The 17663-nt window shown below is 39.1% G+C and overlaps 3 protein-coding genes across 4 annotated transcripts; 1 reads left to right on the top strand and 2 right to left on the bottom strand.

Annotated features, from left to right (window-relative positions):
- Positions 1-35: 35 nt before the first annotated feature.
- Positions 36-3510, bottom strand: LOC108053614 (armadillo repeat-containing protein gudu). Its single transcript, XM_017136317.2, has 3 exons — positions 2749-3510; positions 1066-2317; positions 36-274 (listed from the first exon to the last, which is right to left on the bottom strand). The coding sequence occupies exons 1-3, from the start codon at positions 3360-3362 to the stop codon at positions 134-136; spliced, it is 2007 nt and encodes a 668-aa protein (XP_016991806.1). The 5' UTR covers positions 3363-3510; the 3' UTR covers positions 36-133.
- Positions 3511-4947: 1437 nt separating this feature from the next.
- LOC108040432 (MTOR-associated protein MEAK7) lies at positions 4948-9345 on the top strand. The gene is made up of 7 exons (XM_017117911.1): positions 4948-5212; positions 6923-7147; positions 7563-7878; positions 8013-8386; positions 8449-8555; positions 8687-8777; positions 8834-9345. Exons 1-7 carry the CDS (start codon positions 5084-5086, stop codon positions 8936-8938), a joined length of 1347 nt encoding a protein of 448 aa, XP_016973400.1. The 5' UTR covers positions 4948-5083; the 3' UTR covers positions 8939-9345.
- Positions 9327-17648, bottom strand: LOC108043734 (neither inactivation nor afterpotential protein C). Of its 2 annotated transcripts, none has more exons than XM_044459570.1 (14): positions 17521-17648; positions 16597-16921; positions 15427-16290; positions 14074-15011; positions 13516-13808; positions 13186-13457; positions 12592-12878; positions 12157-12306; positions 12004-12101; positions 11886-11939; positions 11117-11304; positions 10393-10808; positions 10055-10337; positions 9327-10001 (listed from the first exon to the last, which is right to left on the bottom strand). In XM_044459570.1, exons 2-14 carry the CDS (start codon positions 16879-16881, stop codon positions 9621-9623), a joined length of 4509 nt encoding a protein of 1502 aa, XP_044315505.1. In that variant the 5' UTR covers positions 16882-16921; positions 17521-17648; the 3' UTR covers positions 9327-9620. The 2 variants fall into 2 exon arrangements, with proteins under 2 accessions (XP_044315505.1, XP_044315506.1); XM_044459571.1 differs by having other exon boundaries at positions 16597-16900; positions 17521-17640.
- Between the last annotated feature and the right edge of the window lie 15 nt (positions 17649-17663).

The raw sequence follows: 17663 nt of genomic DNA on the forward strand, positions 1-17663 counted from the left end.
GAGAGCGTTGGCAGACCAAAATATTTACTAAAAAGTTTTAAAGTTAATTGCTAGCATCGGCATATATTTATCTAATTAGTAATTTTACAACATAACAAAGCGAAAAACAGGACTCCAGGCCATAAACCACAAACTAGTCATCATCGATTTTAAGCAGATATTCCTCGGCGCGCAAAGCCAGTTCTCGGATATTCCTCAGGCAGCCAGCGGCGGCCAATTGGAGCTCCTTATTAGTGGATCCAATGCACTCCAGCAGGAAGGGAACCACACCACTCTGAAATAGTTTAAAAATTCCATTAATGTGCATCAACTGTTTGAATATATGTATTACAATAAATAATGTATATAAGAGCTTGGAAAAGATCAATGGTGAGGTCTGATAAATTTATAACATTACAAAAATGATTATCAACGACAATATAAGGTTGTAAATACTTAAATAATAATTATACCCGTTACTCGTAGAGTAAAAGGGTATATTGTATTCGCGCAAAAGTATGTAACAGCTAGAAGGAAGCGTTTCCGACCCTATAAAGTATATATATTCTTGATCAGGGTCACTAGCCGAGTCGATATAGCCATGTCCGTCTGTCCGTCTGTCCGTCTGTCCGTCTGTCTGTCCGTCTGTCTGTCTGTCCGTATGAACGCTGAGATCTCGGAAACTATAAAAGCTAGAAGATTGGCATTTTGCATGCAGATTCTAGGAGTTCCTACGCAGCGCAAGTTTGTTTCAAAAAGGTGCCACGCCCCCTTTAACGCCCACAATCGCTTATATACGATTTTAAAAATTTAAATATTTCGAAAAAGTAAAAATGCAGTTTTATTGTGTTTATCAATACCTATCAAAATGTAGAAGAAATTTTTCAAATCGGACCATTCGTTAAAAAGATATGCGTGATCAAAGTTTCTATCTCCATCTCCCTCGCACTCCCTTTACCTGAGTAACGGGTATCTGATAGTCGGGGCACCCGACTATAGCGTTCTCTCTTGTTTTAAAATGCAAATATGTAGCCAAAGGTATAATGGGTATAATAGGTATAATAAGCTAAGAAAGAAGATTCCCACCTGGTGCATGGTGATGCAGTTCTGCGGATCCATCGATAGCTTCTCCAATGCCATGGCCGTGCTGCGGTGCACCAGAGGATTGTCGCTGGTCATGTAGGTGACGATCGGAGTCACGGTGCGCAGGCGTCCCAGCTCCTCTGTATTATTGCCAAAGCAGGCACAGGCGGCCACAGCAGCTGCCAAATTCATTCGCAACAAATCATCTGTGGTCTGGACAAGATCGGCCAGCTTGTAGATCACCCTAAGATCGGTTAGGATGGCCAGATTGGTCTGATCCTGGGCAATCGTTGCAATGGCTGCACAGACGGCAGATAAAACCATAATATCTTTGGACTTAAGGAGACCCACCACCAGTTCCATGGCGCCTACTAAACTTCTGACCAACTCCGCTGAATCGTTGGCATTTCGAACGCAAGGACATATTGCATAGGCGGCATGGGCTTGAACTCTAGTACTGGAGTTTTTCAATAGGGACCAGATCAATCTGACGGCATCTAGATCCTCCAAAATCCTCATGCTCTCGGGATCTTCAGCACACTCCTTCAAGGCCTTGGCTAGATTTTCGAGGAGAGGAGCATGGGAACTGTTGAGTAAGGAAACCATGGCTGGTAGTCCCCCAGCTTGCCGCAATTGTTCTCGATTGCTCTGGAACCGCACACATTCGGACAGAGCCCCTGTGACATTGGTCAACACCTCGTCACACTCGTCATTCAGCAAGGCCACCAAATTATTAACCGTCCTCAGTTGATCCAAAACCTTAACATTCGCATCGGTTACGGCACACATCCAAATCGCTCCAGTGGCGCCCCTTAAAAGCGGCTTATTGTCCCTCAAGTTTTTATCCTTTATGATGGTTACCAAAGGCTCCAAACCGCCAGCGTCCCTCACCAATTCCCTGGTGTTCGCATCAAAGGCACACTTGTAGATCGCCGTACTGCCCTCCATCTTGAGTTCCGTATTTTCAGAACTTAAATGGACCACAATGTCGGGGATCATGCCCTCGGTGGTGATGGCCAGTTGGAATTTCGGCTCCGAGGAGCATTTTCGAACGGTGCCCATTATAGGAATAACCACATCAATGTGACAGGATTTAAGAAGCTGAGCCATTAGTGGGACTATTCCGCTCTTGCGCATCTGCTCCATGTTGTGCTTTGAATCAGCCAAGGTAAATAGGGCTCGGGCTCCAGCTCGTGTCATATCCAGCGATTCCAGATCATCTGCACTTAATTGGTCACGCGGCGTCTTTAGTATACTGGAAAATATTCAAAAATTTTTTAAGGTTTACTTTCTGAACTGCGGATTAAAATTGGTGATTCAAAATTTTGTTTTTGAAAAATTGTTTGTTACTTGAAATTTTTTTTTTAATTTAGGCCAGCGTTTTGATTGTAAGTTTAAAGTAGGGTTTTAATTGCAAAAGTTAATATTTTTTCTGAGCTTAAACTTTACTTTTAGTTTATCATGAATATGAGAAAACGGACTAAAGATATTTTATAAGTCTATAAAGGAGAAATCAACGTTTATATATTTACTTTGAAGTTAAGTTGAGTTTAAATAAAATGGAGACACCTACAACCATTTTAGTCTACCTTCAAAGGTCAACTTCCATTAGCCTGTATAATTCCAAACTGAATTTACAATGCAGAAAATAAGATGATTTTAACAAACACCTTGAACAAGACTCACTTCAACTTGATGTCGATGAGATCCACCAGCTTGGGTATTCCACCGCAGGTGCGCACATACTTCCTGGCCAGTCGCACTTTGCACACATTCGCCAGTGTCTCGGCGGCCATGGTCTTCAGATCCTTCATGGAGGAGTTTAAGATATCGACAATCAACGGAATGCCATCCAGATCCACGATGGTCTTCCTTATGTCGATGTTTAGGGTGATATCCGAGAGAACTGTGAGGGCGCCCAAACAACACTTGGTGTCGCTGCACTCCAGAATATTGACCAGGACATCGAGTCCGCCGATGTCCGAGATGGCGAACTGATTGATCTGAGTGCTCAGATCGTAGTCCTTCAAGCAGCACAACGATACTATAGTGGCTGTCTGATTGCCCGCCTTAATGTATTTCACCAGTTTCTGGATATTATAATAGTCGGCCGGAATTTCAGAGGCTCGTGCCACTTCCTTCCAGCGATCCTCCTCATCTGTGGATGACTCCACCTCCGTGGTGTCCGAGTCCTCGGCGATTACCTGGCGCTTATCCTTCGAAAATCTATTTGGACAGGATCCGCATTGCTCCCTAATTTTCCGTCCCCGATGTTGCGATGTTCCGCTGCTGCTAATCATACCTACGACTTAGATTCTTCACGGTTTTTGCAAGTTAAATTCCAGAAATATCTTTCTATATGCCAGATTCTTTGGTTTATGTATGGGAATTTGTTGTGTTTTTGTATGGGAGAATTTTTTGGCTAGTCAATTGATTTAATACGGCGTGTTGCTACGGTAACAGAGTGAAATTTTGAAAATGCCTCCGAGTAAAGCAACGTTATCGATAGGTTACTGGAGGTCACTTAAGTCTAATTTACCTGTTTGGTTTTCTGTATTTAGAGCACCTGTGGCACAGGTTTTTCTACCCTAAGTACCTATATACTAAATAAAAAATGGATAAATCGCCTCAGGGATAAGACATTTAATTGTCAGTATTAACTTTAAGTCAAAAATAATATATTTTTATTAAATATTTCAAATTTAATTGCTAGATAATATATTACCAGATTAAATAAGAATCCGTTTTTGGCTGGCGAGTCTTACATATATAGAGACGTTCATTGTAGCATGACTTGTCATTCAATACGTTGTAATTATTTTCAGTTCTTCCTTTTCCCATTTCGTCACAATGTTCATTTAGACCGAGATTATTTGGCTCTCCTTCGTTCCAAATATTTAATGTTATTGGTTCACCAGTTGTGAACCATTTATGTTTTCCGTTTTCCGCAAAGTCCGTGCCCGAGGTCCAGTACAAATGATCTATTTTGTTGCTAAGTATATATTGGTTGATCGCATTCCATTCTTCAATGGAATCAAATGATATAAGATCCGCGTCCATTCGCCGACACGACTCAAAGGCATCGTACCAATTTTTTTCGAGAACGGGTTCAAAGTAATAGAATCCATTGCCGATCTTTACGAAAGGACTTGGGGAATCATTTTCATGAAATATTATACCTAAAATAAGTTTTAATTATTTTGATAATAAATCATTTCTAACAAGTCTTTGTTTTACCATCTTCAACACTTGGTATAACTTGATAAGCTCCAGCCAGGGAAAAGAGCCCCAGTACAGTAAAAAGTCCACTTATTTTAAAGCACATTTTGATTTACTGATTGGTAAATCTTAAAATTCGCCTCTTTTATATCTTACTGAAGAAAGCATTTGTGTATGATAATCAGTTAAGCAATGGATTCGTATACCATACGCATAATAATAAGCTGGCAAATTATGTGCAAATATAAAGAAAAGGTGATTGGCTGCTTAAATCAACCTCTAACCAAAAGCGCATCTGTGTTTCTTGAATAAATAAAGCCTTGTTAAAAATTGTTGTTAATGAATAAAATACAAGATGTGTAGGCCGAAAAAATTGGCATTCTTCATATGTTATTTTGTTATAAGAAATTGAAATACAAACTTAACTATTAACTTTTTGTCGAGATTTTAAAAATATTAAAAATGTTATAACTTTGAAACTTTAATTTTCTTAACCATGACAAAAGCTGAACATTTTGGAAAAAGCGGCCTTTAAAATATAATATTTTCTGCCCCGAGGTTGGAGTCATGGCTAAATTTTTTTTGAGTTTCGAACCGAGGCTTGTGTCCGCGGTTCAGGTATTTTTGTAATATTAAAAGTAGGTTTATCCACAGCGAACTCGGCCACACTGGTGGTTTGTTTTCATACGCAGAACGGGTTTGTTTTTTATTTTCGATTAAAATCGACGATCGCAAGAAGCTGAAGCTGCATTGTTTACCAACCGCTGAAATAAAATCATACAAATAAGTTTGGTCCAAGGAAATGGGAAATGCGAGTGGCAAACGGGAGACGGATAATCTCTACACGTCGGAGGAGCTTCGAATGCTGGAATCGGCCTATAAAAACGCATCTGGCGGAGCACTGGAAAAGTTGACTCAAGACCGATTGGTGGTAAGTTGGGGGTCCGGGTCCGAAGTGCCACGTGTGTGAGTGCGAAAATCAATGGCAACTGCAGTCTGCAAATGCGGAAGGGTCAGGGTCACAAGTTCAAGGGCGCGCGGGGTGAACTCTCTTGAACAAAATGCGGAAATCAGGGCCCTTCTAGTGCATGACAAATGGCTATCCACCTGCTGTGTCAATACCCTTTCAAAGGGTATGTTTCTAAAATCATCTGAAAACTCGGAATTAGTTTTAATAGCATAAATTTCTATTTTTTTAATACTCAGTTTAAACTTCTCCCTTTAAGAAGCTAATAATTCAAGTTATTTTCCGTTACAATAATTTTAGATTGTATTATTATATATCGTTTAGTCATTAGGACTAATAACAACGATATGGAATATTTTTATCTCCCATAGCAACTAATCTATCTACTCTATTACAAAACAAAGATATTCGTAAAGTGTACTCATAGAGTGTTTATCTTTTTTTTTCTAAAAATAAACTGGCAAACTTTATTAGCAGGCTTTTTTTTTAGGTTTATAACCTTAAACATAACCTTAATCTAGTCATTAAATTATACTAATACACTTAATTTTGTCAAGGACATCAAAAAATCCAATGGTCTACCTGCTTAAAACGATAGGCATTGCCAATCTATTAAGTACGCACCTTAACCCAATAAGTTTAAGGTAAGACCATTTTACCATTGTATAATTTAAAAACTGAAAAACAATTGTGGTATAATTTTTCCGATGCCGGTTCAAGGCCCCCAGATTTCTCAGTCGTTTTATTTATACCACAACAGATGACGGAAGTGCAACGATTCAAAAAATGTTTGTTTGTAACCAGATAATTCCTCTTTACCTATTTTTAGATCAACTTTGATTAAGAACACTTTCACTAGGGAGGGTATACCGAAATTCGATATTTATAATTAGCTACCTTTGTTGTTATCAGTTTTGAATTGATAATTCCTGGGCTGTGCGAACGTGTCCACAATTTGTCTAATTTGTTTGCCGTCGCATTTCGCTGTTTGTCTTCTGCTTTGTTGAATTTGCTTGCTAACGAATTAGTCGTGATTTCGATGACTGGGGTCGTCAATTAGGGCCAGCCCAATTGAATTAAAAATAAACAATATGCTTAACCGGTTTGTGGCATAGCATAGTGCGCCGCAATCCCATAAATTTAATAATCCCTGCACAGAAAAAAATGTTTGTTAGGATGAAGTAAAAGGTTTTCTGATACAAACAAATATCACTAGGAAAATAAATCAGAGAGTTAAACTTATTTTAAAATAAAATACTTTGATATTTCAATACATCCATTTTAAACAGGAATCGTAAGTAAGATTTATTTGAGACTTTTATATTTTTAACGTCAGAAATAACATTATTATTACATAAATAAGTACATAACAATCCACGAATTATTAAAACATAATATTGTTTATTGCCAAATTTGGTAAACAAATAAATACAAATTCTTGTAGAGACTTTAAAATATGAGTTTCAAAGTACATACTTTTCATAGTACTCAATTGAAAACGATCAAATAATTGAACAAGCATATTTTTCTGTGTGTTGCCCTTTAATGTGTTAATCTGCGTCAGCATTTCCCAGATTTTGGTTCCCTGCAAGAATTTGCTGACAGCAGAGGGAAAATTATGTTTATGTATCCGGTGCGCCCTTTGTTTATTTATTTGTTTTGTTTCGAAAACAGGAAACTTGGTCGCAAACCATCGAAAGATCGCTGGCGGAAAGTACGGCTCAGTATCTGTTTACACCCACGAAGCCTGGTCAGCAAAGTATCAATATACCGTTGAGAAAATTCGGCGAGCCTTACTATATAATGGAGCGGGGAACCATTGACCAGAAATTGCAAATGCTACTTGGCTCTATGGAAAAAACTGGAAATGACACCTTTAACAGCAAGCAATTGGAGCAAGTGAGTCTTTAAATAAACAAACATAAATTATTGTAAACAATATTAAACCGAACTTGGGTCGGTTTGATCTTATTTATATACTAGGCTATAAATTAATACAATAAATATAAACTCTCAAGTTGTTTTATGTCGGAACGGTTTGAATATCTACTTACAAACAGTTTGTATGCTTGTTGAGGCATGAACTCGGCCTCTTGCTAGCTTTCACATTTATTTTAGTAGCATATTTTGCCAAGGTCATTTTATTTATAGTCTAAGTAAATATTTTCTAATTTCTAATTTCTCATTCTTATATTTATAACTAATCAGACATTTTTATTTAAAACAACTTAATGTGGCTCGATTTACAGAAACTTTGATACTACTTCCTGTATTTAAAATCAAACCCAATTTAATAAATATATTTTTTATTCAGTACATCTACTCGGTGATAAAGAGCTACGTGCATTTGGAGAGCACTGCCAAAAACTCAAGCATAAAGGACTGGCAGGAGCAGGGATTCAATACCACAGAGCGTTCGACAGCTACCTTTGCAAAGGGATTGATGCGGAATCTGGGCAGAGAACTGGAGCACACTATGCCCAATGATGCCTTGGAACGCTGGTTGCACGTCACTCCACAGTTTCTGCAGATCTGGCGCGAGGTCTTCAGTCAGCTTTATTGTCGCCATGGTGGCAGCAAACGCAACTTAATTAAGGAACTCGAAATTCCAATCTTACCGGAAATGTGTGGTAAGAAAATACGACACGTTCTAAATCTTTAAAATACCTGTCCTTTGAATCCCTTATAGTTAGGCACCGAAAATGTTAATTAAATGTTTAAAGTGTACAGACATTTTTTTAATGACTTTCTTTATATATTTTAGATGCACCTCAAAACAGTCACTATCGCCCAATCATCGAACTACCGCACGTCCTCTATATTAATGCTCAATTGCCCCGTGAGCACCGACACAAATGGCGCTTCCTCTTCTCATCGAAAATCAACGGAGAAAGCTTTTCAACGATGCTGGGAAAAGTCCTGGACAAGGGACCCACGTTGTTCTTCATCGAGGATGAGGATCAATACATATTTGGCGGCTATGCGTCGGAAACGTGGTCAGTGAAACCACAATTTGGAGGCGACGACAGTTCGCTGCTATACACCTTAAGCCCTGCCATGCGGTGCTTTTCGGCCACTACTTATAACGATCACTATCAGTATTTGAATTTGAATCAGCAGACTATGCCAAATGGCCTGGTGAGTAATGTTTATAAGTAATTGATTGATTGTTGCGCTAATTGTTTATATTTGGTATATAGGGCATGGGCGGACAGTTTGATTTCTGGGGCCTTTGGATTGACTGCAGTTTCGGCGATGGACAGAGCGTTGAAAGCTGCACCACATATCGAGATTATGTCCAGTTAAGGTCAGTACAAATTAAAGTACAACGTATTAATGTTATTGATTGAATTTTTCATTGAAAGTTTAATTCAATCAATGAAATATTTTATTCAAAAGAAATACCTTTTCATTAATTATATATATATCTTTCAAAAGTAAACGTAAGCAATTCAAAATACGAAACATGGAGGTCTGGGCCGTGGGAGACTTACCGGTAAAGGAAGGGGATGAAGAAGGCGAAGGACAGGTATGTATTATTAAATTCTCTAATAAATAAAAAAAAATTTAATGATTTCCCCGCAGAAACGTTCGGTTCTGGATGGAAATCTGGAAGATCGTGCTATGCTAGAAATTGCTGGCAAAAAAATGCATTCGGATGGTTTACGCGAACCCGGCATGGATGATTGATATTATATGAAACTTATACGAGGAAAAGCTTGGTTTTATCATGTAGAAGTTATGAGATCATGCCCGATTTGGGTGTGCAGTTAATAATTCGATTCTTTTCCTTTTGCCTTATTGCGATCCCTATCAAAACACAAAAAAGTCCTGCGAACAAAAGAGTATTTGTTCAATCCATTCCTATAAACGTTTTTGTTTAGCTATTAATGTTTATATATATACAATGTATAATGGATATAGTTTATGTAATACTGAGAGTATTGTTGTTGCGTTTTAGATTTAAAAGTGTGAAAATGAAATCATTTAAATGGTATAACAAACAAGCAAGCATAATAAGCAATGTTAAATCGTCGAATTTTTCCCTTTTTATCCTACGTCAATAAAATGCAAAATATTTGCTGAACTCTAATTTATTTCAAAGTCTTTAAACTATAATATTGTGACAAAACATTGGAAATGAAATTGTTAAAGGGATAAGACTAGATATTGATTATAACTACTAAAACTGCGATTTGGCTGAAAATATTTTATTTAGTCCATTGTATGAATGTTGTTTTGAGAAAGTGCTATGAAGGCCAAAACTTTAAAGTGTGGTTTTAATTTAATTACTGTTATTGAATTTAGGTGGGTTTTCCTTTCAACTTTTCATAACATCTAAAAATAATCTTTATATTCGTATACATTAACTCTAGATATCCACGGCATAGCCGGATAGTGTCACTCCCGGCGCAATCTCCTCCTCTACGTAGGATCCTGCCTCCTCGAAGGACCTGGCATTGCTGTCTTCGAAGCTGCGACCCACGCTGGCAGGTGATTGCCTCAGTGTGGGAGCCCTCTGCTGCTGTCCAAAGTTCCTAGACACTCCATAGTTTCCCGAGGACGAGTTATAGCCCTCATCCTCTTGGAATCGACGACCTGTCGATCGCAGTTTGGGCGCCTGGAATGTGTGTTGCTGACCACTGTCCGATTCCCGTCGATTGTTGAAGTCATAGGTGCTGGTCTCGGATCCTCTTGGGTAGTTTGTCTTACGCAGCATGGCCTTGAAATTGAATGGTGGATCCTCAGTGCTCTGAAAACGAAATAGTTTGATAATTTTTCTAGTTTAGGCCTCATTATAGTTACATCTCCCTCGTTGCGAGCCATGTTCTGAAGTTCCCTCACTGGATCCGATGGGTATGAGGATCTTTGCTGATAGTTGCGCTGTTGCTGGTTGGGATTATTGCGATAATAGTTGGACGAGGGCATTGGAGGAGGAGGAGGTGGTGGCGCCGCATAGCCCTTCAAGGAGTTGCGCCTGGATCCGGAACGATGGACACCCCAGTTCTGGTTGTTGCTGCTGTTATAGTTGGTGCTGTAGCTGTTGTAGGCGTTGTTGTAGGCATTCATGTTCATCTGCATTTGATTTCTGCCAAATGAAAGAAGCATTATTTAAATTTTAAACTAAAAACAAACTCTCTTACCTTCTCAGCTGCTGGGGATCACGGAAGAAGCCCTGATTGTAGATATTGTCGCTCTCGCCCATGCGATCCCAGTTGGTTTGGCAAGCCTGCTCCTTTTTATAAGCATTGTAGGTCAGGGCACAGGAAGTCATCGAAGGATTGCGCTGCAGGGGACTGTCCCAGGGTTCGTCATCCTCCATGTGCTGCATGAGCAACTGATTGGGGAACGTCTGGCGGGAAATGGAGTTGGCCGGGTCCACCATATACTGGGTGTCGTAGAAAGGAATCTGGTCCAGCCGGAAGGGCATCTTCTTAATGGGCACTGGCAGTGGTCCCAGCTGCGAGGAGTTCACCTCACGCATATTGATTCTCTCGAAGGGCACGGCCCTGGTGCATTTATTCAATCCAGCCACCATTCTTTGGTTGTAAATGTGCACCTGGGGAAATTATATTATTAAACTAAAAACAAAACAGTCAAACTAATTTATGAAATTTAATTAATTAATTAATTAATAACTATTTGAATGAAAAATGATATTTGAGATTTATTTAGAAGAATTTTAATGAGCATCATGCGAACTTTATTAAAATCTGTCTTTTGGAATTAATGTCCAAAAAACGACTTAAAAGTGAAATCACAAATGTGGAAATCTATCGAATTTTTAGTAATAAATATTATTTAGCACTGATATTTTAACGTTCATATTTTATTTCTAGATATAATACAGATTTTCTTGACACTCACCTGCTGTGACAGATTAACAAAGTCCTGGAAGCGAGCCGCCCTGTAGTGCAGTAGGACCTGGAAGATGGACTTCTCGCGCCACTTCTTGGCGAACGGGCGGATAAAGTCGGCGGTGTTCTCATTCAGCTGGCCGGACTTCTCGTTGACCAGCGGGGGGAGGCGGACCCGGTCGCGGAATCCCCTAAAGGCTGTGGGAAAATGGAAACGGTGGAAAGCCGTTAGAGGAACCCATTTGAAAGGCGGTCAATGGGGCTGGGCGGTGGTGAATGAGAGGGAAGTCACCTTAATTTAATTAAATTTTCATTTCTTTTCTACGCAGCACTTATAATTCATCTCTTTCCGTAGGTGCCGTCGATGTTAAGTGTTATGTCTCAGACTGCTATAAGCCGATTGGTTGCATCAGATAGAAAAAAAATACAACCGCCCATCGGGGTGGGATCCACATTTGACACCACTAAGCGGCTTAAGTGTTTGCCGAGACCCTAGACTAGTTGATTACTTTGTTGTTTGCATTTTCTAGATTTTATTGGTAGTAGTAGTAGTATTACGAGTAGTATTTCGATCGATATAGTGATATAGTGTGTATAAATGGTATATTGCGGGGCCTATTCATCGACGGAGGCCTGTTCGATCTTCGATATTCGCACCGCCGCCAGAGCCTCATCCATTCTGGCCTCAAGGAACATCTCCTCGGCCTCCGAGGGCGTCTCACTAATGTCGATGTGCTCCTCTTCGAACTCTTTTAGCCTATCCACCTGCGTTTTTTTACCTTTTTGTATTTTGCAAGCGGCCACATCTTGATGCTCTTGTCCCTTTTTGCCCACTAGGAGAGGATTTTTAATTAGGCTTTATTTTATTTAAGCTTATATTCAATTTAAAGAACTTACGTTTGAACACCTTTCCGCCTTTAACGCGTTTTCGTGCCAGCAAAGCTCGCATCATTGATTGCACCTTTATTACCTTCTTCACTTGCAGCTCGTACAATCTGTTATTAATTTATATTAATACATTTTCTTCAACTGTATAAATTCATTGCTCACCTGGACAGGAACTCATCATTATAGTACCGCAAAAATACTTTAGTCTTGCCCAAAGACCAGCCTTCCATCTTGAGACGCAAAAACAAAAGACGACAATTATCCTTGGTCATTTCCACAGGCTCATCAAAGTCAAAGGCCAGGAATTGATATCTAGAATAAAAAGGGACAACACCATATTTTAGAAAAAATATATTAATGTAGTAAACAATAGTTTTATTGGCTTTAAACTGAAAAATATTTTTTAGGCATATCGTTTCATAACTAGTGTTAAAAAGTTTCTTTGACTTTCAGCAGAAAACCATGTCTGTGGTATAGTTTTAACAAATATTGGGGGCAATTTTTCTATTTTGATAACCTTTTTTATAAGGATTCTAATAATTAAAGAACATCAATAAAATTAGCTAGAAAGGAGGTTTAATTTCGACTATTACCCACCGTCTAAGGAACTCCTCGAAGGGCAGCCGTGAGCTGAATCCCCTCTGCCGGGCTATTACGGTGTCCAGGACTCCCAAGGCCTTCATCTGTTGCTGGACCACATCCGAGTGGAAAGCTCTGGGCTTGTACTCCAGATCAGCGCGAATGCAGCGGACAAAGTGCACGCCGAGATTCGCATTCTGGCTTAGCATTTTGAGCAGGGTCAGGCAGGTGAAGCGGAAGTTGGCTGCCAAAGTACGGAGATTGTTCACCTGGGATATGCATCCGGCACTCAGGGTATTCAAAGCCTAAAATAAATTATTTATAAAATATTTAAAATACATATTGTGAACAGATTTTTAATTATGATTGGAAGTCTAAAAGTATGCCACTAAATATTATTTTGACAGGCCGAAATGTTTTACAATACATTCAGTATGAGCTGCCATTTAATCATGATTTAAAATGTTTTGAGATATTTTTGGGAAGTTGAAGTAAAGTTATATTCGTTTTTATGTCTTGGGATTAGTTTTATAGCATGATATTGTTTAAAAAACTTTTGTTTTTTATGTGGAACCTAATTGAAGTCATAAGGTTCTTAAATGGCCAACTCACATAGGACTTCCGTTCGGTTTCGTCCTTATGCTGAACCGCCTCGAAGGGCATCGTGAGGTTGCCAGCCTTGGTCAGTTGATTGGTGAACATGAGCATGATGCTCTCATCCAGCGAGGAGCGGAAAGTCTCGATCATTTCCGGTGGTACGAAATCCCGGTTAATGTCGGTGAAGGCGCGTGTATCGTAAATTATGCGTCCCGTGTAATGAGCCACGGATATCTCAGTGGCAGTGTGCTTCTTCACAAACTGGCTGTGCTTCTCCGAAACTCGATCTTTTGATATACAAAACAAAAATGAGATATTCACAGTGTCACAATTGGTTTTCCATACCCATTATTAAATCCTGATCTTGGCAGGAACGTGAGGCATCATCAATGATGTAGAACAACCCATCCGGTTTGGTAAGCAAATTATCCAGAGCGGTCTTGTTGTCATAGAAATTCAGGTTAATGGTATCGATGTCTTCAGCCTCCATTTCTAGCATTTCACTAATAAAGATGCGCTGGTTATAGTGATACTGCATCTGTTCATTTAGGGTGTTGATCATCAATTGCTCGAGACCATTTCGATTAAAGCACTCGAAGCCAAACATGTCGTGAATAATTATGGCGTTGGTGTCACCACTGAAAGGGTAAAAGTTGTGATTAAAAACCAAATTTGATCAATGCAAAATAAAACTATTGAATTAAAGAAAAGTAAATAAATTTTTACAGACCTCTAATGCAGTCAAAAATGATTAAATCACTCTTAAAAATCATACATTATAAAAAAAATATCTCAAGCTCAAAAGTATTTTAATGAAATCGAAATAAATATTTGACAGATTTTTATCAAAATAATAAGAACATTAATATGTATTTATATGTATGTCTATTCAATGATACTTACAACACAGCCCTTGGAAAGGACATGTTCATGTTGATCCTGTTGATGATGAAGTCCACCAAACGGGAGTAAAGGGTGCTGGACACTGCATCGCGGGCATCTCTAGCTTCTTCAGTAGTATATTGACGCCTCTCGGCGATGCCTCCCTTGACCATAATGAAATTGGTCAAAGACCACATGAATTTCTTCTCATCCACCCGCAAAAGTTCTGCAATCCGGGACACAATATCGGTGTTCTCCACTTCCGCAAACTTGCCATTCTGGCGGAAACGGATGTTGCCAATATTTAAAATGGCAGACAGGACCTTACGAACTGTCTCCAGTTGTTTGTGATTAAAATCAATATCCCTAAGGATGTTCTCAAACTCCTTGTATTTCTCGACATTTCCCTCGGGATCATCACGTCGGTATTTCAGTTTCGATGGTAGAACTTCTGGCGGAACTCGCAGATAACGATAATTGCGATCAGCTTTAAGATTGTATTCCTTGAGCTGATTCTGCTGATTAATAAAATCGTAGAAGTAGTAGAAAATATGGAAATTGTGCTGGGTGCCATCCGTAGTGGCCACTCGTAACTTTTCCAGCATGTACATATTGAATACGGCTCCACTCATCTTGCCAGTTTTTCCGAAGGTCAAACAATATTGCAGAACACATCTGGTGGAGTCGTTGTTCACCGGTGTTCCAGCATTCACCATCATTAAAATTGCTTTAATGGAGCTCTCGACACGTCCAGTGGCGCCTCGATTTCCATCGCCCAGGTAGCACAGGTGCTTGATCAACAAACGTGCATTGGTGGACTTTCCCGAATAACTTTCTCCAGATAGCACAATGTGCTGGGGTTCCTTGTGATGCAGCATGTCCTGGTAGGCAATGTCAGCCACCGAAAAAATATGCGGTTGATTCTCCGACCGCGACTTGAAGCGGTATTTGGCATGAAACTAAAAAAATGGAAAAATATATAAATTTAATGCCAGGAATAGGAATACATATTCTTCAAAACCTATTTTTAAGACAAGAAAATTAATTGTATTTTGCGGTCTAGGACCTACTTTTAACGAGACAAAACGGGCCTTAGAATTATTAAAATAAATATAGAAACTAATATTTAATATCCTAACTTCTTTTAAAAAATGTTTATACAAGTACAACAATATCATGGAAAATTTACTGTCATAAACATCAAATGTAAGTAAATGACAAGATTTTAGTTACAATTTTAGTTAGATAAACATATTAAGGACCAATAAAGAGTAAAAATCTTTATTCCAAACATTGGTTTTAAAATATTTCAACATAAACGTAACATTAAAATGTAAGTATCGTATCAAAAATCTTCATTTGTTTTAAACTCACCTCTGGAGTAAATTCCTCTTTGATTTCATTGGAATTCAAGGACAGCAATATATCCCCAATGAAACTATATGATCCTCCCATAATAATGCGATGTCGCAGTGATTCTATAATGCTCTCATCCACGGGATTTTCCAAGGCAGCCAAGTCCTCCGGATACATCCTCTCCGGCTTCTCATCGAACCTCTTCACATAGCCGCGATCCACGAATAATTCCGGCTCCTTATACAGAGTCTTTACATCCCTGGAGAGTTCCAGCATCTCCGAGATGTCCGAACGCATCTCGTCCTCGTTTTCAATGAGTTCCGTGAGAAATGGATGCTCCACCATCTCAACCATCATGGGTCGATTCTCGGCATTCTTCTCCAGACTTTCGGAGATGAAATCATTGATCTGCTGCGACCAATTAGTGGGACGCATTAAAGTCGGCGGTGGATTGCGAATAATCTGGAACATTGCCCTAGTGGGATGCATATCGGCGAATGGGGGCTTTCCATCGGCCAACTCAATGGTGGTGATACCCAAAGCCCAGACATCGGCACGAACGGTAATATCCGGATCCCGGGATTCCATGGCGGCCACCACCTCGGGGGCCATCCAACATGGCGAACCAATACAGGTGCCCCTCTTTCCCATGGTGGAATCCACCTGACGGGATAAACCAAAATCGCAGAGCTTCACGCGTCCATTTTTGGTCAACAAGATGTTATCGCCTCGTATATCCCGATGCAGGACATGATTGCGGTTCAATTCGATGGCCGCACGGCAAGTCTCCCGGATGATATAGGCGATGTGCTCCTCTCGCATCCGACGATCCAGTTTCAGAAGCTTATTCACCATATCCACGGCAGTTCCTCCGGAGCAGTACTAAAATATAAAAGTTAGTTTTCGAAAGCATTTTATTAATATTAAATATTCTTTTAGGAATTCATCATTGTTTTTGGCAGTGAGTTACATTTAAAAGCGAATGCGAATTAAAAAAGACACCACAAATAATAAAATGTAAAAAATATTATAATTTGAGTTTGTTTGAGAAAAATATATCAAACTAAGTTAAAAAGTTCAAAATCATTTTTAGAAAGTGTATGCAAATTTTTCTTATGCAAAATGTTTTTTAATAAATTTAAGACAAGAAAAAATTATAGTTTTTAGTAATTTCCAATCTTGACTTACCTCCATGACAAACCAGATCTCGTCGGGGCCGTTTGGCTTCGATAGCTTGTACACCCCATAAAATTCTGGAAGATTGGGATGGTCGCAGTAATCCCGCAGAGTGCGGTACTCCTCCTCGATCGACACCTGGTGCTCCTCATCGTAGTGCTGAATCTTCAGGGCCACGATCCGATCATTGTCCAGCTCCTTGGCACGGAAAACCTTGGCATTGACGCCTTGGGCTATCTCCTCGTAGATCTCAAATTTATCCGTCGGATCCGGCAATTGCGAGTATGGTAAATACATCCTGACTTAGTTGGCTATCCTGAACGTTCGAAGAATATTCCTGTGATATGGTTCAAGTGAGATAAACTTGGGGCATAAGGTCTACAAAAAGGGGCCGTTAAGGGGTTTTCTTGTTTTATTTTTTCTTTATGCAAATCGCATTATGTTCATTGTAGCATTTTGCATAATACCTTAAGTCAAAGCATTCTAGGGGTTTCTTTTCTTGGTTCCAAAAGCCTTTTTTAAACTTTTGTTTCTTAAAAGAAGATAATAATTTTTTACCCTAAACGTCTAGTACTTGTAGGATAACATAGCAAAAACGCATTTTACCCAATTCAATAAAAAGTGGATTTAACTTGTTAAATTAATGGGATATTTAAAATTGGATGTTATCGTATTTACTACCTCTTGGATTAATAAAAAAAAATCTTTAAGGACATTCAAGACGTTTAAAACTGCTAATCATTTTGTTAATAAAATGGTAGGATCAAATGTTTGGACTAATCCAAAGTGTATATTTAATCCTTTGACGAACAGGACATCTTGTAGAATGCTTAACGAATCAATTTTTTTTTTGGATATAACTTAATTTTGTTGTTTAACTGTTTTTTTTTTAATTCAGTTCACAGATTTGGTAGCACTTAATCCTTCAGGACACACCTTTGCTGTTTAAGAGTCCCACACTTTTCCTCTTATATAAATGGCTGATTTGAAGGAGATATTTATTTGAAATTTCGAACCGACCGCACGCATGCAGCACGTACCGCTGCCGTAAGCCAACTAAACGATGGGCCAATGCAATC

Source organism: Drosophila rhopaloa, unplaced genomic scaffold (genome assembly GCF_018152115.1).
Source record: "Drosophila rhopaloa isolate 14029-0021.01 unplaced genomic scaffold, ASM1815211v1 contig_2, whole genome shotgun sequence".
Classification (NCBI taxonomy): Eukaryota; Metazoa; Arthropoda; class Insecta; order Diptera; family Drosophilidae; genus Drosophila; species Drosophila rhopaloa.

What these genes read in the sequence shown, in the direction of transcription:
- LOC108053614 (XM_017136317.2), bottom strand. Translation starts at nt 3,362, where the DNA reads ATGATTAGCAGCAGCGGAACATCGCAACATCGGGGACGGAAAATTAGG. An exon ending in CTCATCGACATCAAGTTGAA is followed by an intron (nt 2,318 to 2,748) that starts GTGAGTCTTGTT and finishes AATATTTTCCAG; the next exon opens with TATACTAAAGACGCCGCGTG. An exon ending in ACTGCATCACCATGCACCAG is followed by an intron (nt 275 to 1,065) that starts GTGGGAATCTTC and finishes AAACTATTTCAG; the next exon opens with AGTGGTGTGGTTCCCTTCCT.
- LOC108040432 (XM_017117911.1), top strand. Translation starts at nt 5,084, where the DNA reads ATGGGAAATGCGAGTGGCAAACGGGAGACGGATAATCTCTACACGTCG. An exon ending in ACAGCAAGCAATTGGAGCAA is followed by an intron (nt 7,148 to 7,562) that starts GTGAGTCTTTAA and finishes TTTTTTATTCAG; the next exon opens with TACATCTACTCGGTGATAAA. An exon ending in AGACTATGCCAAATGGCCTG is followed by an intron (nt 8,387 to 8,448) that starts GTGAGTAATGTT and finishes TTTGGTATATAG; the next exon opens with GGCATGGGCGGACAGTTTGA.
- LOC108043734 (XM_044459570.1), bottom strand. Translation starts at nt 16,881, where the DNA reads ATGTATTTACCATACTCGCAATTGCCGGATCCGACGGATAAATTTGAG. An exon ending in AGATCAGGATTTAATAATGG is followed by an intron (nt 13,458 to 13,515) that starts GTATGGAAAACC and finishes GTATATCAAAAG; the next exon opens with ATCGAGTTTCGGAGAAGCAC. An exon ending in TTCGAGGAGTTCCTTAGACG is followed by an intron (nt 12,307 to 12,591) that starts GTGGGTAATAGT and finishes TTTTTATTCTAG; the next exon opens with ATATCAATTCCTGGCCTTTG.